General features: G+C 40.2%; 1 protein-coding gene across 2 annotated transcripts; it reads left to right on the forward strand.

The window, feature by feature from the left end:
* Window positions 1-4,662: 4,662 nt before the first annotated feature.
* On the forward strand, window positions 4,663-18,953 carry LOC111875168. Of its 2 annotated transcripts, XM_023871243.2 has the most exons (3): window positions 4,663-5,038; window positions 15,968-16,180; window positions 16,392-18,953. In XM_023871243.2, the coding sequence occupies exons 1-3, from the start codon at window positions 5,033-5,035 to the stop codon at window positions 16,479-16,481; spliced, it is 309 nt and encodes a 102-aa protein (XP_023727011.1). In that variant the 5' UTR covers window positions 4,663-5,032; the 3' UTR covers window positions 16,482-18,953. The 2 variants fall into 2 exon arrangements, with proteins under 2 accessions (XP_023727011.1, XP_023727003.1); XM_023871235.2 differs by having other exon boundaries at window positions 15,968-18,950.
* Window positions 18,954-23,951: the final 4,998 nt, after the last annotated feature.

Raw genomic sequence — 23,951 nt, forward strand, 5'->3', positions numbered from 1 at the left:
AACAGTTTTGTTAACGTCTATCAGCGTAAATCAACATTGCTGCTAGGATAAACATAATATGCATAAACACAAATAAATTTGGTTCATTTTATCCACTTCATAACCGTTTGACACCTCATACTCTGAAATAATATTTTAATTTCTTTGCAGAAACTTGGTTTCTCATTTAGCGAGAACGACAATTGTAAATATTCAAGTAAATGATATTACGAGTATCATGAATTACATTTAAGCGATTAAACCGTCTCTCGCCCGCCTCTCTGGTATAGTGGTCAGAATTCCTGGCTACAAATTCAGAGGTCCTGGGTTCAATTCCCGGCGCTACCAGATTTTCTGAGAAGCAGTGGATCTGAAACGGGGTCCGCTCAGCCTCGTGAAGATAACTGAGGAAGTGCTTGAATAAAAAAGTAGCGGCTCCGGTCTAGAAAATCGAGATTAACGGCCGTGGGGATTTGTTGCGGAAAAGTTGGTACTAAACTTCGCCGACAAGCGGCGGTCGCTCGGTCGGTATTCATTCATTGTTGGAGGAGGTGGGTTTCCCCATGCACTTAGACCAGTTATTGGTCCATTGTGCATCCCCCTTTAATTTCTACTGTCTCCATACCCTACCGGTACTGGTGCCCGTTATCAGCCCCTTTCTGTCAGTGAGGTCGGTCCTCATCTGGCAGTGGTACCTAATACTTTCCCCATCTACCGGAGGCATTGGAAACTACTTGGGCGGGAAAATTTGCCTAATTTAGTTCAGAGGTCTCCTAGAGACATGAGGTTCTTTTACGTGCCGTAAAGCTACGACACGGGACCCACGGCTTAAAGTCCCTCCCGGAGGACTTGTTCCCTGAATTTTTTCCACCCTTAAAAATTCCACGACCTCCGCCGGGTTTGGACCCGCGTACCTTGAGTCATGAGGTGGGAACGTTACCCTAGACTACGGAGGCCGCTGCTCGGTCGGTATAGTTCGCTTGCGGACTATAGGCCACAGTTTGTTTTAACCGTCTCTCAGCCAAGATGAACAGTGTTTCTATTTAGTGGCCTGCTTTAACTGAACTGACTTGCATACAATTTCATGATGCTGTTTCAGACGAAGAGATTACATAGCGTAGAATGGAACGAGAAGCTGAATTAAAAAATAAATATAAAGAGAGAGAATTAAGGAATTCCATGACTTATAATCTTCCTCCTGATAATTAAATCAAGAGTGCTTCTACGTATTAGGTATGCGAAACGCTTGTGGAAACACTGCATGTGTATGGAATTGCAATGCAGAAACATCTGGAAGACCAACGAGTTGAATAATTTAAAGAAGGCAGCAAGATGTTATGATGCGGTCAGAGGGTTTTGGGACTTCTGATATAGCTCTGGTAAATGACTCCCATGTAGAGGGTGTTTCCTCAGCAAAGGATAATTAGCTATTCAAGAAGTGCATATTCTTATGAAACCCAGATTTTTAACATTGTTACAAAAATCCAGCCACGGAAATCTGTTCTGAACCATTTTTGCCTGAATCACATTCTGATCACCTACGGTTATTGAATTAACAGTAATTTTCATAGTATCCATCTATCTACACCCCAATTTCCCAAATGTTCCCTTTTCATTCTAAACCCTGCACGAATTTCAAAGTTCTTAAGCTTGTTCTACATGTCCAACTCATCTCATATTGCTCGATTTATCTGCATATTTAATTTCTATATTACACATAACATTATGCACCGGAACGAGGATTTTGGTTCATTCTCCAAGATTCTATTTCATATTGGAACAAAGCGAGGAGCTGTCGGAAAGCAGTACATTTGGATACAGAATTAAGTAAAGGAAGCGAATTGGTTGCTCTTAAATCTGTTTGTTTAGAGCCTTACGGTGGACTGGGCCGTAGGGCTCAGAACGGGGTGAAGTGGTGGGCTCTTGTGAACACGGTAGTGAAGGAATTTGCGGAGTTCTTAACCAGCTGAGCAAATATTAGCTTTTCAAAAAGGGCTTTGCACAATTATTCGCTCCGCATAATACTGTTAAACTAGAAATTAATACTTACGTCCTTCCCTCAGGTCTTTCGTTGTAAACAGCTTGTACAAAGAACGCAATGGTGCAGACTAAGAATTAGAATCACATTAAGAAATTACGGTGCCCCATTTAAACGGAAATTAAAATATTTTCTTTGGTCTGCGTTGTGGCTCAGGATAGCAGGCGACTATCAGCTTGCATGCAGTGTGTTATGGTTAGCAGTTACCTGTGTTGTAAATGTATCAATGCAAGCTCGGCTCATCTTGGCTCACTCAAGTAATGTGAAAAATAATAATAATTATTGTTATTATGGTTCTACAGTCCATCTGTTTGGCCTTGGCCGCTTTTTCAGTTTCTTGAACCTACACACAGTCAGTAGGACTCCTTGGACGAGGGATCAGCGCATCGCAAGACCTCTACCTACACATAGGACAACACAAACACAGACATCCATGCCTTGAGTGGGATTCGCACCCACGATCCCAGCTTTCGAGTGAGCGCAGATATTTCATGCCTTGGATCGCGCGGCCATTGTGATCGGCGAACAATAAACATGCATTTCACAAAATAAATCTAGTTGAAACTGTTAGTTAGTCTGTCTTGTGTCAACAAGAAAACGTGCTGTTTCTTCGTCTGACTTCAGTTTGTGTGTTTGTGAGAATGAGTGCCTGGCAAAAGGCATGAAATGTGGACGTAAATTTTCTCCAAAACTGACTCACTGACAGGACAAGTACCACCTTTATTTTCATGTATTAGGTTATGCACAATATATCCCGCTGTGATACATCACTGCGCAACGAAAAAGCTGGAGCCGTATTATTATTATTATTATTATTATTATTATTATTATTAGTAGTAGTAGTAGTAGTAGTAGTAGTATAGTATTTTTAGTGGCCTTTGGGCTGTTGAGTAAGCACGTAAATTAATAGAGAACTGAAATGAAGAAACTTAATAGAGAACTGAATTGAAATTTTACACACAATTTGATTTGTTTCATTCTGGTCCATCACATTAATATAATGAAAAAGTTAAATAGTTCCGTTCAGTGTGGCTGGTTAAGATTTTCTTATTTCAATTATTCATGGCCTTACACGTTTCGGTCTTCAGAGACCATCTTCAGAGGGACACCTTTATATCAATACTGTTAGAAGCCACCATTACAGTGCACAGCGGGCCACAAACACATACGGGACAACATTAAAGAACCCTCTTCGCAAGAAGGACAAGGCGGCACACATTCCAATAGAATCTTAACAAACTGACTATAAATATTTTAAAGTATTGGAACAGCCGGTGTAGTTGTAAAATCTTTAGATTTTACAGCCAATTGTATATTATTTATATTGTATATATATATTTTTTTACTTTTAGAACATGTAGTGCAATGGTGGCTTCTAACAGTATTGATGCAAGGGTGTCCCTCTGAAGATGGTCTCTGAGCACCGAAACGTGTAAGGGCGTGTGAATAATTGAAATAAGCAAATCTTAACAAGTCACACTGAACGGAACTATGTAGCTTTATCTTTACACACAATTTTCGTTTCTCGCCCCTTTAAGATAATTTCAATTTGTTAATGGAAACGTTATTATTATTATTATTTGAATTACATAAGTCGTCTCTTTTTTTTTCTTTCATTTGTCTATGTGCGTGTGTGTGTTTCTGTTTTACTCTACCTTACTATGCAATTGACCAATGGGGTGTTAGGGATGTACGTAAATAAGCAGAGAATTGAATTAATCTATTATATAAAAGTACGTCTAATAAGTTAATGAGCTCATGGCATATAGTTTTTATTTTATTGTGTTGTGTTGGTGGGGTCACACTGAGTCCACTTGGTACGCACAGGCGACCACTGGTTGCACCAGCCTTGGATGACTGATGAGTATGGTGCAGTTAGTGGAACAAGAATTGGCGGGGGAAACCGAAGTATTCGGATAAAATCTGTCCCAGTTCCACTTTGTCTACACAAATCCCATATGACCTGACCTGACCTTATGTCGAACACACCATATAGTTACTTATGTTCTCAACAGTTCATAATTGTTTTACTGATCTTCCTTGATAATAATCTTATTTTATGTTGTAAATGGAGATTAGTGGGTAGCATCATGCTCCGAGCGTTTTATCCTCAAAGAAATAATCTTCGGTAACAATCTCACTAGACACTGGACGAGTCCCAGATCAGGCGTGAATTTGGTGGCCAATAGAAATACCCCGTATCCAGTCGCTAAGTCAGGGGTGGAGAAATATTACTGCGTGAGAGGGGCTGCACAAGGCGCACACACACACACTTTCATTTGTCTGCTGTTTCTTTATTCGGTTATGCTACTATGCCATATACGTGCCTGGGGTTTTTATTGGTTCCTTTAATCTTTCGAGGTTAATGTCGGGATGGTTAAAGTAGGCCACGATTGCTTTCTTCAGCATCGTGACATCTGTCATTCATATTCAGCCTCCCAGAAATGTTTCTACGTAAAAACAAAGACACGAGGTTTCATGGATAAGCAAGGGTTTAATGCGGAAACTAAAACTTAGCAAACAGCAAGGAAAGCGAGAAGATAAACAGCCGTGCCACTCCACAATTGCGCAATCTGATGAAACAGGTTTTCTTATTTCTCTCTCTTTCTACCTCTCCCCTTTTTAGTTCTAATGTGAGACAAGCCCCCACGCAGTGTGGGCTCAAGAAGCGAGCAGCGCAAACCCAGTGCCCGTAGTGCTGTTTAGTAAGCCCGAAGCTGGCAGGCAGAAAGCGGCACTCAGAACTTGCAGAATCAGTGCCACTTTCTGTGTAACCTCGCCAAGTCCCAGGTTTCGTGTGTAAGAGTCGATAAGGATAACTACTTAGGAGGAATATATACATTCTTGATCCAAGTTCGAGCTCATTACAGTGTGAATTACGCAATGGAACTCGCATGTGTTTAATTCAGTCATAATTTTTAAATCAGAGACGTAAAAGTGCAATGAAAACTGTTTTACATTAATCAACTAATCGTGTGAAAGTGGTCGCCGACTTTGCCGATTCACTACGGTGGTATGTTGGTAAGTACTTCAGTTGCTGTTTAAATCACATCTCATGATTTTGTTCCGAGGTTTATGGATGCGAGAGATCTTAAAATAAGTGTGAACAAGGAAGTTGTTAAAATATTGTCGAGGTTACGACCTGAAATGGTATTATCACATCGTGCAGGGTGGCCTCAGTGGGAGGGGTGAAAGGGGGAACTACACGCACGTGACTTTGAACTGCTATACAATGTTATTCATTGAGTTTTTCTTTTCCAGTTTTACAACATTTGTCCACGAAGGAAAATTTAACATGATATCATGTGTAGGCAACAAAGCCACATCTCTAAGAGAAAAATGTTATTAGTTAAAAACAAGAAACAGTGCGTATAATTAACCGCCCATGTGGGACAATGAAACGCAAAAAAATATTTTCGCTGAAACGGACTACAGATTTCAAAAGTGCACAGTATAAGAACATAAAAAAAAACTTTTTGAAGGAACTAAAAAGTAGGAGGGAATATATGTTACAACACCCCCAAAAAGCCAATAGGCAATAAATGAATAGTGCTGGCGTTTAGGTCTGCCTGTAATGCAATGCCAAAGATATTCACCAAAAACGTCGCGCTTCATGCACAAAAAATTGCACTAGAAATTTACTGAATCATCTGCGGAAAACGATTACCCCGCGTGATTCCATCCGCTATATGTGTATGTAAAAACTGAGAAATTTAAAATTCAGAAGGAATTAGTAGTCACGAGAACACGCCACATCTACATACTCTTTGCTTTTATTTATTTAAAACCATTTTAGTTACCGAAGATTTTATGTCAGGCCGTCTTTACAACGCGAACCGCAAAAACATAAAATTGGGTATAAAAGGCGCGCAGTTTCTTAGACGTTAAGCTGACAACTCACTCAAATTGTTGGAAGCTTCTGCTATATTACAGTGCGATGTAGTTCTTTATGACTTCTTGTAACTTCAAAATTGACGTGTGTGCCAATGCCATTCTCTCCCCTATTTCAGAATCAGTCAATCAATCAACCAATCAGGACTTTCTCAGAGTAAGGAGAGAAATTGCAAGGCGTTAACGTCTATCTGCCTATCTATGGCTCTACAGTCATTTTGTTTAGCCTTGGCTGTTTTCAGTTTCTTGATCCTACGCACAGTCGTCAGGACTCTTTGGGCAGGGGATCAGCCCGTCGCAAGGCATCTATCTACACACACATACATCCATGCCTTGAGTGGGATTCAAACCCACGATCGCAGCGTTCGAGCGAGCGCAGACATTTCATGCCTTAGACCACGCGGCCACTGTGATCGACAAGGCGCTAAAATGGTTTCGTTATGAGGAATGTTGCTTTGCCACGACACTGAAGCAGAGTGCTTGGGCTGCTTGTCCTGCTGATCGATCCTGAGGATGTAAGCAGTACGTTCCTCCTTAGCGTCCATAAACTTCTATCAGATTACACAGCGTTAGATCCTAGAAGTCAGAACCTCAAATCGTAAACAAAAAGAGTTTTTGTAAATAACTGCAAATTGTAAATCCCTAAGCGGAAGGTCACCCTTCTGAAGGACGTGTTTCAGCTGTACTTTTTGTTACCCTGATAATTATACCTGACCTTGAGCGGGGGGAGTGTCCTGCCGATAATTACATCTGGGTAGTTAATGACAGCGTATTTCACAACCACTTCCTGTCCGTCACACACTGAAAACATAGCTTGTTCTTCATAGCAAATGTATTTCTTTTCGAGAACAGAGAAAACTTAGTATAAACTTGAGTTCTTTTAAACGTCCGTTTTCCGCATATACTGCCACGCTCCGCGACCTCGCATATACGCGGTTCATTCTGCTCCTCGCGCCTGGCAGTGACTTACGTTGGTAGTAGGATAATGTACGAGTATGAGCCTCCAGTAGGCTTACCTTCATGCGCAAATCAGTAATGGTTAGTGTGTAACATCCTGTAATATCTTTCTATATAATAATATTGTGATTGTGCTGAGTGAAATTGTGGTAACACAGTGCGCCTGTAGAGCGTTGGTCGCATGTCGTGCTAACTCTGTCGGCAGGTTGTTCTGACAATAGTCACTCTGTTCTTATTTTGATTAAGAATGCTTATGTAGAGGAGTTTTGTTCAAACTTGTATTGTCTCAGTACTGGATGTTGCAGTTGGGCTGTGAGTTTTCTGATTTCTCGGTATGTAATGCTCTTAATGTACTTTTATTATTGTGTATGTACCGATTTGGTTGCTGTAGCGGTAATGTTGCAGCATTGGATTCAGGAGGTGAACGATTCGAATCTCGATTGAGACGCCTATTATCCTAATTGGGAGTTTCGCGGTTTTTTCAGTCCCTCCAAACAAGTAACAGGATAACACCTCAAACTAGGCCACGAACGCTTTCTTCCAAATCTTTCTCAATTCATCTTTCATCAATCAGCCTACCACTCCATACTATTTACAAGCATACCTCGTTTTATTGCGCTTCGCAGCTATTGGATTTTTTTTTTCAAATCGAAAGTTTGTGGCAACCCTGCGTCGAGCAAGTCTATCGGCGCCACTTTTCCAACAGCATGTGTTCAGTTCGCGTCTCTGTGTCACATTTTGGCAACTCTCGCAATATTTCGAACTTCTTCATAATTATTATATCAAAATATTACTGCTCATGGACAGTGCATCTGGTCACCCGAGTTCTGATGGAAATGTACAACAAGATTAATGTTGAAGAAAGCAGTCTTCTGGGATTTGGCACCGTGTATATGTGGTGTTAACCGACGTTTCGGAGGAACGTATCGCCTCCATCTTCAGGGTAGAAGTCTGCTTTTGACGGTTCTCACGGTCTCTTCGCTTGCGGATTTCTTATATTTTCTTATATCTATCCCTCTACACTGAAGATGGAGGCGATACGTTCCTCCGAAACGTCGGTTAACACCACATATACACGGTGCCAAATCCCAGAAGACTGCTTTCTTCATAGTCACCGCCGTGGAAACCTCAAACCTTACAAGATTAATGTTGTTTTCATGCCTGCTAACACAACACCCATTCTGCAGCCCATGGATCAAGGAGTAATTTCGATTTTTAAGTCTTTATTATTTAAGAAACACATTTCGTAAGGCTACAGCTGCCATAGACAGTGATACCTCTGATGAATCTAGGCAAAGTAAATTGAAAACCTTCTGGAAAGGAATCACCATTCTAGATCCAATTAAAAACATCCGTGATTCTTGGGAGGAGGTCAAAATATCAACAGTAACAGGAGTTTGGAAGAAGTTGATTCCAACCCTCATGGATGACTTTGTGGGGTTCAAACAGCATCGCATGCTACAGAGAAATCTTTCGTGAAAGGAGCAGTCAATCGATTCGGCAAATTTCACTGTTGTCTTATTTCAAGAAATTGCCATAATCACCCCAAACCTTGAGCAACCACCATCCTGATCAGTCGGCAACCATTAACATCGATGCAAGACCCTCCAGCAGAAAAAAATTACGACCAACTGAAAGCTCAGTTGGTGGTTAGCATTTTTTAAAAATAAAGTATTTTTAAATTAAGGTATGTACATTGTTTTTTAGACATACTGCTATTGCACACTTAGTAGACTGCAGTATAGTGTAAACGTAACTTTTATGTGCTCTGGGAAACCAAAGAATTCGCTTTATTGCGGTGATTTGGAACCGAACTTGCAATATTTCCGAGGCATGCCTGTAATACAGACACTGATATGCCTATTGTGTCATTATAATGTTATTTCACACTGAAAGTAAACAAGGATAACATCACAGTGTTTGCTGTTGGAAATATCTATTCAGAAAGACAACCGCCGTTTACTTAACATTGAGCTTGCGGAAAAAAAAAATACGCACTTTCGCTTTAGGCGATGTTATGTAAGAACTCAGTGGCCACTTAAATCGAGGTAGAGCCTGTCTATACTTGTAGGTTCTGATGACTCTGTCTCTGTTCCTTAGCCAGTATGCATGTCTGCGCCATAGCGCAAGCGCTTAGTCGCTGGCTTCCTACCGCGCCGGCCCGGGTTCAAACCCGGGTCTGGTCAAATGGGACTTGTGGTGGACAATGTGGCGCTGGGATAGGTTTTCTCCGAGTACTTCGATTTCCCCTGCCAATCTTCATGCCACCAAATTCTCCATCATCATAATCACCCGGGGCAGGTACAATAGGCTGATCAGTGGCCGCCGTGCCGAGTGGACCAAAATGAACTCCACCCCCACTGTGCGAAAATTAAGCCAGTATGCATATTCATGTATTAACTTCCGATCTAGTGCACTCGGAATAAAGGTTGGTGTTAAATCATTTCACTAAAATAGAACTGCCGAATTGAACTGTCCGGCCAATTTGAGCTACACATTCTCAACGGTCACTACAGTAAGTAAATTAAGACATAAACATGGATAGGAGTATACTCTAATTTTCCAAGCATTTCTTGCTACTTTTACATATGTTTCTGGCCATAACATTCGTTTAATGCTGATGCGAATCTTGTATGATCTCACTGATATAAATCATGTTCAAGGTAAAGTAAATAACTTCATAACTTCTTTGATATCCAGTGTTCGTACTAAGATACAAATATACGACAGAGAACTTAGCCTTCTGGAATAAGTCAGAAAGAATCATGGAAGAAGCTTTACTCTTCTAATCTAAAAATACAGGCAAAATAGAAACATTTATAATCATAGGGCGTACCCTTCGGTTCCAGAAAAGCGATATATTTCTTGAACAATAAAGCAAATATCAATTTTTAAATAAAGACCGGTAAATGCAATTGATTTGCTGGAATATCAGAGGTAGACAATCTGACCTGCTCCTTACGCATGGATTACGCCTAACACTGATATTTAGTATGGCATGCCTGCTGAAAGCCAGAACTGTGAAGCCAGCAGAGACAAACGTTGCCGGGGAACGACTCTGCAAATACGCCCGTTGCTAGGCAACAGCTTCGTAACACGTAATCATGGACTAACTTGGAAGCTATGTTCTCCATGCGGTCCGTATCGATAGCTAGGTGACGCAACAATATAAGAACTGATGGGACAAAACAGTCTTTGCAGAGACTTCCAGGTAGTCGAGATCGTAAAGCCGGGCCAGGCCTACTCTCTTGGCCCAGCGTGGGAGCTCCTAGAGCCCCGTGCATTGAAAATAAAGAGAAGGAAAGAAGATCTCTCCAGCTTACGTCACGTCTTCCCGGAGGTACTGCCTCAGTTGAAACCTAACGGTGCCAACGTATACTGAGGAGGTTGTCACAGACACCTTAATCGGCTAGTAAAATTTGGTGTGGTCAGGGCATTTGAAATCCTTGCATTCCGCCCTTAACTAGTGTTGCAACATCGGTAAATTGGAGATAGCTTGTAGGAGTAAACAGCAGCTGCCGGTATGGTGAAGTCTAAGGCCATTACATTAGAACCCCAAGCCATCAATGGGGTTATGGACGTCGGTGACCACTCAGCCCTATTTATTTATTATTATTATTATTATTATTAGAGGGGGTTGGTTTCCCCATGCACTTAGACCAGTTATTGGTCCATTGTGCGTCCCCCTTTAATTTCTACTGTCGCCATACCCTACCGGTACTGGTGCGTGCTATCAGCCCCGTTCAGCCAACGAGATCGGCCCTCGGTACCTGATTTTCCCCCATCTACCAGAGGCATTGGAAACTACTACTTGGGCGGGAAACTTGTTGCCTAATTTTGCTCAGAGGTCTCCTAGAGACATGAGGATCTTTTACGTGCCGTAAATCTACGACACGGGACCCACGGCTTAAAGTCCCTCCCGGAGGACTTGTTCCCGGAATTTTTCCGCCCTTAATACAACCCTTACGAAACCCCAAAAAGTAAATAAAAATAAAGCCATTAAAGAAGAAACTCAAACATATTAACAAAGGAACCTAAACACACGCTGTCATCCCCAGTGAGTGTGGAGTCCGATAGCTCTTCATCTTAAAATTCAGATTCAGAAATGACATTTATATGGGCAGATAATAAAACTCCTTCAATTAAAGAAAGACACACAACCATGCAGAGCTAAGAGAGCCTCGTCAGTGGTATGTTCTTCTGGCAATCGGAACGCTACAGTGGCTGCAGACTGTTCCCAAGGTGGTACTGAAGCTGCGAGGCAAGGTGCATAGTAACCTGCATTATCTGCAAAAGCCTCTTCTGAACCGCCAAACCTATATGAGATTGCGGAGAATGATTTCACTGTCACTACAACCAAAAGGATACAAAGTAAAACAAAAATAAAACCAATCATACTAGAAATTTCCATTAATAAAGCTTTGCCATCCCCTCCGACTCCTGGGAGTTATGCTTCTAACAGTTCAGAGCACAAGAAGAAGCAATTCCTCTCCCACCAGACAGAATACTCCGCCACCATCACTTCCAAGGCGACATGACGAGGCTAAACATGGAGTTTCGCTCCAAATTCCAGCCTATGGGCTTCACAACCTACAGAATAAAGTTGGCATAGCGCGTCGTATCAAGATTACCTCAAGTAGCAAAACTTCTTAAAAGAAAATAAAGTTCCATTTAATCTCATTAAGCACAACGATTCCAAGCCTTAGAGGGAGGTTACCAAAGTCATCCCTCCTACCACCCCTCCGAGAGCCATTCAGGATAAACTCCTTGCCCTCGAGTTGTTACTCAAAATGACACCCCATGACCGCATGGAGAGACAGAACGTCTCTGCCCATACACGTAATTGAGCTAGACAGCGTTCCACAGAGCCAGAAGATTTCGTAGTTGTCCCACCTGTGTTATATCAGAATCACTGTGGAACCTTGTAAGGGACGCACCGTGCCGCCTCAGTGCGCACGGTGTCAGCAATTATTTCACGTGGCGGTGTGGCGGTAGACTATCAGGTCCCTCCAGCTTAAGCCCACTGTGCAGAGCACTGTTCGTGAAAATGGGAAAAACGTTTCGAATCGAACTTCGTGCCGACTTGCGCTGGGAAAATTCGGAAATCAAGGCTCGAAGTACAGAGGTTGCCCCTATTTCCGTAACCTCCGTCTGAAAAGCTAAATACCAAAACAAATAACCGACAGCCTCCTAATATGGACAGAACGCGAAGCTCAGTTCAGCCCCTCCACCCGCAAAGACTTCCCTCCAAAACCCTCCACGACTATCTGCCTGAGTCCCGGAAACGCTTAAAGCAGGCCTCTGAATTTTGCCACTACACAACTGACACCTTTCCCTCAACTCTAGAGTTTAAATCAACGGCGTGACCTTCCGTCCAAATGTTTGTGCCTCACAGGGAAATTCCGCAGTTTTATCACGGACAAGACACGCGGATAGCCCATAAATTAAACTGCACTTGTAGCTTGCGTTCCAACCTTTCGGTGACCAATAGCTTTCAGCCTGCTGCTAGAGAGCCTGTACACTGTGAAACTGGCGTACCTTCATCCGTACAGAACACACCTGCTTCACCCCCTCCCAAAGCTACAGGGGACGAGTCACGCTGAATTCTTCGGTCGCTCCTAAGTCTCGGCGTTCTGTCCCCAAGTTGACCCTGCTATCGCGCAACATGACACAACACATCCGCGGGAGGAACAGTTCCATTCCTACTGACCAAAATTCATTGCAATCGACCGAATTTCCTGTTCCTACGGCACCGACATCTCTGCAGTTCCAGCACCCAACACATGCTAACATGCACCAGCATGGCCATCAGCCTCCCAGAGACTAGGGCACTCACACACCAAACATCAAACTACGGAAATTATTGTGTTTGGGCTTTCAACCCTAACGACTCATTTCAGTATCTTCTGCAAACAATCTCAGTCATGCTCCTGCAATTCATGCAGTATCGCTCTCCCAATCATGTTCAATAACTTCCTTGCCAGTGTCCTTGGTCTTCCTCATAATGGGCAAGTCACTCACACCATCTTATTCTGAAATGCTAGGAACATTAAGTAAAAAAAAAAAAAAAAACACGAATTTATAAATTACCTGGAAGCCAAAAACGTACCAATAGCACTAATTAGTGAGACCCACTTACAACCTTCCACAAAATTTAAATGTCCAAACTACATAACGCACCGGTCTGACAGGCTAAATCAACGGGGTGGCGGAACGGCCACTCTAATACGTCAGGATTTCAAGCACTCTGAAATTCTCGTTCCTTGCTGGCAACACACAGAGGCTACAGCTATACATTTAAACATTAATAACAAATTCATAATTTTAATTTCGGTCTACAACCTTCCAGAAAAATTACAGAACGAAATCTAGACCTCCACTGGAACTGGGCACAAAGTAACACTCGCAGGTGATTTCAACACCAGACACGAAACATGGCACTAGAGAGAATAATTCCGCTGGGCAATTTCTTCTAAATCATCATTACAAAACTAATTACACAATTTCCACTCCGTCTCAACGTATGCATTTTCCAGACAGAAATCCTTCAGGGGCTGAAATCCAAAGCTTTGCCATCGTCAGTAACTTACTCTCAAGTCACTCAGTACCTCAGTATGCACCCTAGGTCGCCTCTCCACATTCGATCACAGCCCCGTTTTACTGACAATACATGGTCCAATGGAAACAGACTTTTTCAGTATTACTTAGTAAACAATCTCAATACTGGGTGCTTAGAGGGAATTTTTCAAAAAGTGAGGTTGATGTAACGGTTAAGACCCTTACTGACACCCTCAACACAGCCACTCCTTATGCCATACCACTGTAAAGGAGAACTTTCAAATCAGTGCAAATTGCAACCTCCACTCGTATTCTCATTAAAAAAATGAATAAGCTTCAGATGCAGTGGCAAAGAACCCACAACATGACTCTTTGCCCTCTCATTAATACTTTAAAAGAGCAAATAGATTTAGCAATCAAAGAACAGTTATTGAACACCTGGCAGAAAACTTTACAAGGCTGGACACCAAAAGCACAAGACACCTGGAGGGTAACTAAAAGCTTAACAAACACTAATCCTAATATCCCAACCATTACCATTACTGGGAACACTTCAACCACAATTCAGAGAAAATTAAACACCTTTGCAGATACCTTAGAGCAAATCTACACTATAAATTTGGATGGTGATCGTACCTTTACAGTTAGGACTGAACAGGTACTGAGTTGGACTGTCAAAAAATGTTCTTTCCTCAGTTTGGTAGAAATCTCAAAGGTAAGTGAGATCTGAGACTCTCATGTTTGAAGATTTAAACCAGTGCTGTCCAAGTTCTTATGTACTCGGGCACAATTCACTGATGCCTATGGAGGTGTGGGTGCCACCACACACTACTACTACTAGTACTTCTACTACTACTACTACTAATAATAATAATAAAATTTTTCGAAATTATTTAACAGTACTCAGACGTTCAAAAATGTCTCGTCTTACAATCTGAATTAATATTAAAAATCGGCTCAATTATATGTGGTTACGGAGGGCGCCAGAAAAATATACCACAGGCGCCATGGCACCCGTGGGTGCCGCGTTGGACAGGGCTGATTTAAACCATTCAGTAACATCTAGTGACCCTTTTGCATATCAAATTTGAAGAATGTGTCCATTAGTTTAGGTGCTGATATTAGGCAGATGGATTGATATGACTTACACTGTAATGAATGCCAAACAATTTGTTACTTTACTGAACCCATAAGACTGAGGCTGGTGTAAGCATACTTTCGGTGTCTTTAAAGGAACTATGATCACGAGATCCAAAGAAGTGAAAACCAGATCAATTATGGTAGAATCTTCTAAGAAAGGCTATGGCTGAAAAAGGGCTGTTTTGCCAATGATGATTATTATTATTTCTCATAATGACCCAAGGCTCATACTTGCCATATTCATTTTAACTGTTTTTGTTTCAATACCTAAAAAAAAATTGAACCTCATTTCTCACTCAGACCGCATAAATTGTAGTTTTACAACTTTTCTGTATTTATTTTAAATGATATCAGCAAACCCATTCCTGGAATTCATGGAAAAGTCCACTTAAAGCCTATGTAAACCAAGCGTTATTATGGATGCCTAGATACTGACAGCACTGGTAGCAAGTATTAAGATTGAAGAATTCTATCTTCTGGGATATAACACTTGCAGTCAGTGAAAATCATCCTATGTTTCAGAGGAATATCACCTCTACCATCAGTGTTGAACATTAAGCTAAGAAAGAAACTAGCATGAAGCAGGCAGGAAGCAATATTAAGATTGCCTTCTGGCATGTGATGAGTACTGACATCTGCAATGAAGATGGAGTCAATAGGTTCCTCCAAACTGCTGGAACTTGTCTATCAAACCACAGGGCATCATATCTCAGATTACTGTAATAATGACCTCAAAAATCGAAATAATATTATGAAACTCCAAGCAGAATACTTGCTGGTTAGACAGAAAATGTGAATACAAATTATTATCCTTCAAGGAATTATGCATTTATAATCATTTTCAAAGGAACACAAATACATTCTTCCCTGGCGTATGGTACCTCCCACAGGAAACTTGGTAGAGTTATAAGAAAAAGGACACATTCAAACAATGAGCTGTTTATTAATGATTATAACATTTTATTGATTACATTAACCAATCTCCAAAAAAATAAAATATTTGCTTTAGCAGATAAACACACCACAAACTGAATGTCATAGTTGAGTAGAAACCACTTCTGCCTCATATTTTGGAGGTCACAGGCTCAGTTCTCAGTTCTCAGTTCTAAGGTCAGCTACTCTGAAGTTGTCACGGTTCTCCTTGGTCCCTCATAGTAGCTGGTGGGGTATTACTCATAAATAGACCACAATTCCTTCCATTTCCTTTTCAAAGTACCATTTGACACTGCATAACCTATGTATGTGAAAGTCCATAATTAAATAACTCAATAACAGATCAATTATATTTGAATATAAAATGCTAAGTCTTACCATCTGCTCCTCAGAAAATTGTGCCCATAAATACTGCAGTCCAGTTCCCTCTTGAGGTAACTTCAAATTATGCAAATGTCTCCTGCTTTGCAGATTTGGCGATACACATCTAGGCGCATTGCCATGGCAAGCGGAAAGACTGTGCCACCAAGGAGAGGTGAGATGCTGGACCGTGAAACAGGGGAGCCAGTGCAAAACTGGTCCAATCAACATGCTCAGACTACGTGCATGACCAATGCCGAGACTGGAGAAGTGGAACAGACCCCAAGCTCCAACATTCACTCTGACAGGCGAAGGCCCTTCCAGGTACCCAAGAAAGCTCTCCACAACTACCAAATGAAACATCGAGCAGACCACAGTAACAAAATGTTAGAACTAGTGAACATATTCAATGACAGTAACACCACGTCTGAATATTATTATGCAGTGGGCATTGAACAGAAGTTCTTGAATGATACCTACAACATTAGTCCTGTTGTTTTATTATTGCCCACACTTTTCCTCTTTCCCTCCCCAGCGTGGCTCACCGTATTCAGCATTTTCATCGAGCTGTGCCTCCACATGTGGACCCACAAAACCAACAAATACTGCAAGGACTCCCGCCTGAGGTACCGGTCTCCTCTGCACGTCCTCTCTTCCCAGTTCTGTGCACTGTGTAAGTCTAGAAGAAACGCACAGAAGATCAGCAGGTTACAAGATGCCAGGGCACTGAAGGTGTACAGCAGAAAGCCTAAGTATTGTACCTATGTTGAAAGAGTAAGTGTAGTGACATGACAAACAGTATCACATTCATCCAAGTATTGGTTTTTTCTTTTCCATGCTCTCATTATGAAAAGTTAGAAACACATGGTTATGTTACTGCATGGAAGGTAATGACATTGTGAAATAAGATACAGCTATCATAAAGTATACAGAGTTTGGTATCAAAGAGCAGATTACATCAAACTCTAATACTGCCTGTGTGAAAACTGATATTTGAACTGAAATGCACAACTTTCAGCTGGCATACAGTTGTTTCGATGAAAGAATAAAGATTTGATTTCTAATTACAACTCCTTCTCATTTCTAATCTGTGTGAATAATAAGTGCTTATAAGACAATCCTACACAACCTCTGTAGTTGAAACAGGATCATTAAAATACTGAGAATGAATTAATAATTGAATGGATAAAAGTGTTTGTGTTATGCATGTAATTTTTGTGTAAAATCAACAAAAGTGGTACTTGGGATATGGCAGAACAGAAACTGATGACCAAAAATAAAAACTTGCTACATTTTACCAGTAAATAAAAGGAATAAATCAGCTATAACGTCCTGAAAAGAAAATCTAGACATGTACTACATTAAATGAATACACAGACATTTCAAACATGCTCTGATATAAATATTTTATGAATCAGTCAAAGAAGCTTCCAGTTTGAAGGGCACTGAAATGCCAAGCAGACACTTCATTTTTAATAACTTCCAAAAGCTATACACAAGAAAATGGCTTGAAAACAAACTTGGGATTCAAAAGTCTTTTCTGTGGTATTTCTTACACATTACAGATCATGTGTGTCAAAGGAAACAAAAACTTAGTATAAAATAGAACTACAAATAGTACATGGAGGAAAGGCGAAAGAAATGCAGATTATGATTACAGAAGTACAGAAAACCTAATTAATTACCTACATGTAACAATATCACAAAAAAACACAGAATACCAAGGAACAATGGTGTAAGTTCCCTCACTTCCAATTGTATCAAGTGTGCAGGCAACTTGTAGCAATACTCAGTTTATGACTGAGGCATCATATGATACAAAATATTTTTCAATTGCAGGGTCACCAAACCTCACTTGTCAGTCACTGAGTTGTTGCTGCTGATACAACAGCTGAGACATTTACAAGACTGCAGATTACATTTTTCATAGTACTTACTGCAAACACTAGATAGGACATACACACTCACGTTCATCCCTGTCACAAAGATCATGTAATATTTGAATATAATACAGTGTTTATGTGTTTTCAGACTGTAACAAAACAAGTGGGACAGCAGCTGACACAGTTCAGTAGCAACTGAACTGTGGTTATGCCACTATGTGTCTTCTTGCTTTATCTTATATATGACTAAGAATTCAGAAGTTTTATACCTTGTCCAAAAAAGCAGAAAATAAATCAAATAAATTAAGATATAATACAGAACTATGCATCAGACTTACCATTTTCCTGACAGCCTTAATGTTATTATTGTGAAAAGTAATTGTTTACAGAAGGATATTATCAAAATGGATCTTTAAAGAAACAGGATGAGAGGATGTGGGCTAACTCCATGTCTCAGAACAGGATCCAGTGGTAGACACCTATGGTCTCAGTAGTGAACCCTTGGGTTCCATAAGAGGCCTGGAATTTCTTGACAAGCTGATTCACTATTAACTCTTCAAGAAGGACCCTGTTGCATGAAATTGTGTTTATGAAAAGTAGAAACTTCTGTCTCAGTAGATAAACAAGATACACAGACTATAGGACAATTTCATAATCAGTGTTAAACTTATTCTCATACGTGAAGTGTTCATAGTAGTGAAGGTTCAGGTTGTGGTATTTTGGGTTATGATACCAGGTAGTCTGGTAGCCAGTTACCTGTGTCTCAAAGGAACATACTATGTCTTCAGGATACAAGTTACTTCTGTTCTGAAGATGGAGACAGTATGTTTCACCAAAGCAATCCATAAGACCAGAACTGGAAAGCTAAACTTTCCTTCACAAGATACTTTGGGAACATATATTAGAGACAAAACTGGGATCAGCAATTAGAAAGAACAAATGATTACATGATACCACCAGAGACTGCAATGAAATGTGATTCAAAAGGAAAGAGATTTTGGATGCCAAAAATGAGGCTTAACAGTGCATGGGTTATTGTTTTTCACATCTCACTCCAGGCCTCCTTCCAAATTCTTATCTAATCACAATTTGTCTTTTCACTCATTGACCTATAACCTCATCATTTGAAACAGTGTTATTAAATACCAGAATCAGTGACTGAATCAGATTATACAGAATATACTGTCGCGTATTGGGCGTATATCGCGACAAATAAATTCACGCCGTATTTGATGTAGCGAATTTTATTTCACATTCGCACTTACAATCACCCAAATTACAGATTTACGATTACTGCTATCTGCAGTATCACAATTAGTACACTCCAAATGCCAGAATACAACTGACTAGTTGCTGGCTAACTCGGAGGTAGCTCGAGGACTGACTCGTAGGTAGCTCCAGGACTGGCTCGTAGGTAGCTCCAGGACTGACTGTGAATAGCCTTCGCTGCTCCTCATGTAGCCTCAATCGGACAATACAGAAAACGGCCACGTAATATGCACCCTTGTTGCCTGGCTCTGTGTTGCTAGCAACGCTAGCGGTAGTAACCGCTGTTCCTACCGTCGTCTCTCGCAATCCTGTTGCGTCACCGTTACGTTACCGTTCGGAGGAGGGGGAGGGGAGCGCTGACTCACCCGCCGTGTCACTGCTAGTGGGGGGGTTCTCCTTTGCGCAACATGTCACAATACCTATTTTTGAACATGATCTGCTTCAAAACCTTAATTATTACAATTTTCAGAAACCAGGAATAGAGTGCATAAATCTGAAGAAATTTTAGTGAACATCCAACAAATAAACTAAAGTTCAGAGTAGGGGAATGGTTTATGCAGCAAGTCTCACCATCATTTCCTGAAACAAATGTGTTTTATGACAATACTTTATTAAGTAGCTTTGGAGGCTTCATTCCTATTGGCAACTTCTCAGAAGTTGACAGGAACAAAAGGACAGTTCTGGAGATCATCTGCATGTAACAGTGGTTGTGCTTTCATATGCCTCATCACAAAATGAGCAGCCAGTTTTTGTGAGTTAGGATTGCCAGTCCTAATGTGCAGAGATAACTTTCATGTGTATATGCATATGCTACACCAGTCCAGACCCATTCAAACATGTTCCAGAGACTTTAATCACAGTTTTTAACTCCCCCTCCATCCACACGCAGATTTACAGAAGGTTAGAACTCTGGTGGTTTCGATTAGTGAGGTCATCTCCTCCCCCTCAAAATGTGCACAGAATTTAAATGTATTCGTTAATGTACACAATGGGGCAACAAATAGCACATATTTTCTTACACAAATACATAACTTCCTTCTTGCTAAGAAAACTACAGACCAAGTTTTTAGCTAAACTGAAAGACTTTTAATCTAGATCAAGTTCACAGCATTCAGAATTTCTTAATGTTTTCCACTTGCTGAAACATGGTTTTAGGTACAGCATATTAAGTCAATGGCTCTGGCTCCTATAATGGCCAGTGATAATTCTGGTCCATCAAGGACTTCTCCAATACAGTTCAAGTCTGAAGACAGAACAGTGAGTGTATACAGTTTGCCAAAGGGCAACTTCCTGGCACTCTGCACGACACTCTGAAAATGAAGATGCCTCCTTTTTTACTTCCTTAGACAAATATAGCAAACAAAGTTCCCAGTGAAACAGGTGAAGGAAGGGAGTGAATAACTGCAGGATTTCACATAGGGATTCATTCTTATGATCTTCTGTTTCCAAGTATAATTTACTTTTATTTTCCACTGTCTTAAATACAAAGAAAGAAGGAGAACATCACCATCTGTCAATGTACAAAGAAGTCAAATGTTAATATTACACTTCCATACATAAATAATACGTACATATAAGAATTCCAAGCAAGGCACCTTACTGCGGTGGATCGAGTGAATATAAAACATGAAATATATTTTAAATATTTTTTCCCTTCATAAATTTTTAATTTTGTTCCATTAGAACAGAAACTGAACACAAATTTGTGCTGTATAAAAATTTTATCTATGCACAGATACATTCCCCACATAATTTATATATAAAAGAAACAGATACATGACTAAAAACAAGTAATCTGTCTAAAGGAGTCAAAAGATAATTACACGATTTTCACGGCCATGTGTTCTTTGCACAATGTACATAAAACATACGACAATAGGTGATCATACCTATTTGTCTATATTTTATTCAAAAATGCTGGGTGAATTTTGATAAAATTTGATATTTCACATCCTTCCAAAAATTCATGGGACCATTTCAGTTTCTGTAAAGACTGACGTTATGGAAACATTCCTTCATAACTGAGAATTATGCAAATAACTTCTGTGGGAAGCCTGCATAGACAAGCACAGATAACGTCTTTCCAACTGTGTTTCATGCAGGAAGAAACACTATGGTCCATCTTATCACTGTGTCTGTCCCTCCCTGATAACAACTGAATGAATCAACTGACAAATCTTCACGAAACTTGATATGACCATCACACCACCTGAAGTCAATTACCTGTGTACTTTTTAATTTCCTGACATCAATAATACCAACCTGGTGGCTATGTGGACTTCCCAAGGTGGAGTGACTGTGGTGTCCCTTATTATATGGTCCAAGAATTTATGTGGAAAGAAATCTTAAAATGGTACACATCTTTTTCAAAAAATGTAACAACATGGCAGCCATACAAAATCCAAATTCAGCTTTCAGTCTGACAATGATAAAAACTGCAGTATCTGAGAGAATGTAGGCTTCACTATAGTTAGTACCTTGTAACTTTAGCTACGCGAAAAGGTAAACGCTGTTGTGGAGCACGGGAAGCTGTATGCTTGCTGTGGTGACGTTCAGAGCTACTCCCCCGAGTGGAAAACATTGCCTATGGAGACCAACTAACAAGCAACACAACGTACTATACAACTGACCACACTCCAAGAAGCTACATTCCAAACTGGTAGTACCCATGCTGATGTAAGCTGATAAGACTGCCGCTCCAGCTCCGCGAGAGATAGTATGACCCCTCTACCACAGCTAGAGTTCCGAGGAACTAACAGTACTTCCAGTTGCAGTGCTTACTCTTGTTAGTCTACTACACCCAGTACTCTGATACATATGAATTACTTCTTCCAAGTCTGATGAAATCCTGTCTACAACATACAGAAACTGTACATGCAATTTTAACAAACCAGAAACCAGTGGCCAATAAGAAATGAGGAAACATTAGGAAATGCATTTCTGTAGTGCGATGATTCTATGAATTATCAATGTAAACATATAAGTTAGAGGCAAACACAAAGAAATGTACTTAAATGTAATGAATTATGGGTTGTAAGAAGTACTTTTCACTCTCCATTCAATGATCTATAAACATTTCTCATTAACACAAAATTCAGGATTAACAATAATTTGATACAACAAATAGACATAAAATTTCAATGAAATCTCTCATTACAGAATAAAACTTCAATGTTTAAGCCTCCACAGTCATGAGGTTTCCTTGCTTCATACACATAATCATTGTAATGAGTTAAAAAGTTTTCAACATAATTTGTGAAATTAAATTCTGAAAAGTATCATCTTCCGGGATGCTATTCCATGCAGAATGGTGGATATTTACTGGTATCTTGGAGGAACACATTGCCTCCATCTTCAGGGTAATTCAAGAAAGTAATCAAGCAAACACATACTGCACTTGCTGTTTGCCCAACTTACTCTGAAGATGGAGGCAGTATGTTCCTCTGAAATGTCAATAAATGTATACTAGACTACACAATCATGAAATCAAAGTAGATAACATTTTTCAGTCATTGCCGTGAAAGCCCAAAATCTCAACATATGATTCTGAACATACATGACACAGAGGTGTCTGGTCTGAATTTTGGACAGGACACTGGCTATCTTGAGCATCTTGAGTTTCTAAGTGATTTTCCTCAGTCCCTCCAGGTAAATGCTGGGACAGCATCACAATTAGGCCACATCTGTTTCCTTCCAAATCCTTTCCAATTCGTCACTGATCTGTCATCTTACATTTAACACTATATAGTCTAGTTGTGGACAACATTTTAAAATAAGTCACAAAAAGAAAAGGACCTTCTGCCTATGTCAGACAGTCTGCACATTCATGTCCAGTGTCAGACTCTACACAGTTCTGAAAATGAAAATAAACTGCACATAGTCAGGTGTCATGCTAAAAGATAAGGTCCTCAGAGAGTCAAGTATCTGGAAGTAAGAGAATTGCAGGCTATTACAGCACATATGGATACATTTTGAAAGGTCAGTACTGAAGAATTTACAAATGGCACACAGTTTTCAGAATATCACCAACTGTGGGCCAAATTAATAGTACAAAACATTCACAAATCTTATCATTACCTTTTCATCAAACTTCTTAAAACTGTAAATGCCTTTACACTGCAGATCAAGTTATGCTGTATATGTAAAATAACTGTTGAACATAAATCACTTGAAAAGTAGTAGGCAAATGCTGCCACATGGTAAGGCCAGGAACGATAATTTATTTAAGCTGGAAAGGAGTAAATTCTACTACGGATGAATTATGTAGAAGGAAACTAATTTTTAGACGACTGCATGTAAAAACTAAAATTCATACTACTGGACATACTTTAATAAGTCCCTTCAGCTTGTCAGAACCAAGAGAGTGAATTTTCATTCAATGAACACAATGGAGTCTTAAAAGCAGAAGCATGAAGGAGATGGAGCAGGTTTAATCACAGGTAATGATGCTGTCCAGTCTACAGTCCAGCATTAAGAACAGAGTACAGAGATTATATCCTACTTTATTCAATGGCATCATTTGCATGAAGTCAAAGTTTCTGTTTTCCCACATGGGCCAGTAATATAAACAGACATATTCCTCTTCTGGATTTCTGAAGTCCTGATCATTGAACATGCCAGCCTTCCTATGGCTGCCACCCCAGAAAATGGTCAGACCAAAAGATTATAAACAGATGTGCAATATTATTATTATTAATGTGGTCAAAATGTGTGCAACATCCATCAGTGTATCTTCCAATCGGTATTGTGCCCAGGCCACAGACAGTGTTATACACTGTTTTCAAGCAATACCCTCTTTTAAACAATGGATACAGATTCCCAGTTCAGGTTTATTTGGCAGTATACTGTATCTTTCGACAGCAGAACTGATCCGCATAATAATAATGGCATGTGGTTAGCCGGCTTTCAATGCTGACTTGGAGAGATGTATCACATTTACCTGA

This window comes from Cryptotermes secundus, unplaced genomic scaffold (assembly GCF_002891405.2).
Source record: "Cryptotermes secundus unplaced genomic scaffold, Csec_1.0 scaffold430, whole genome shotgun sequence".
NCBI lineage: Eukaryota > Metazoa > Arthropoda > Insecta > Blattodea > Kalotermitidae > Cryptotermes > Cryptotermes secundus.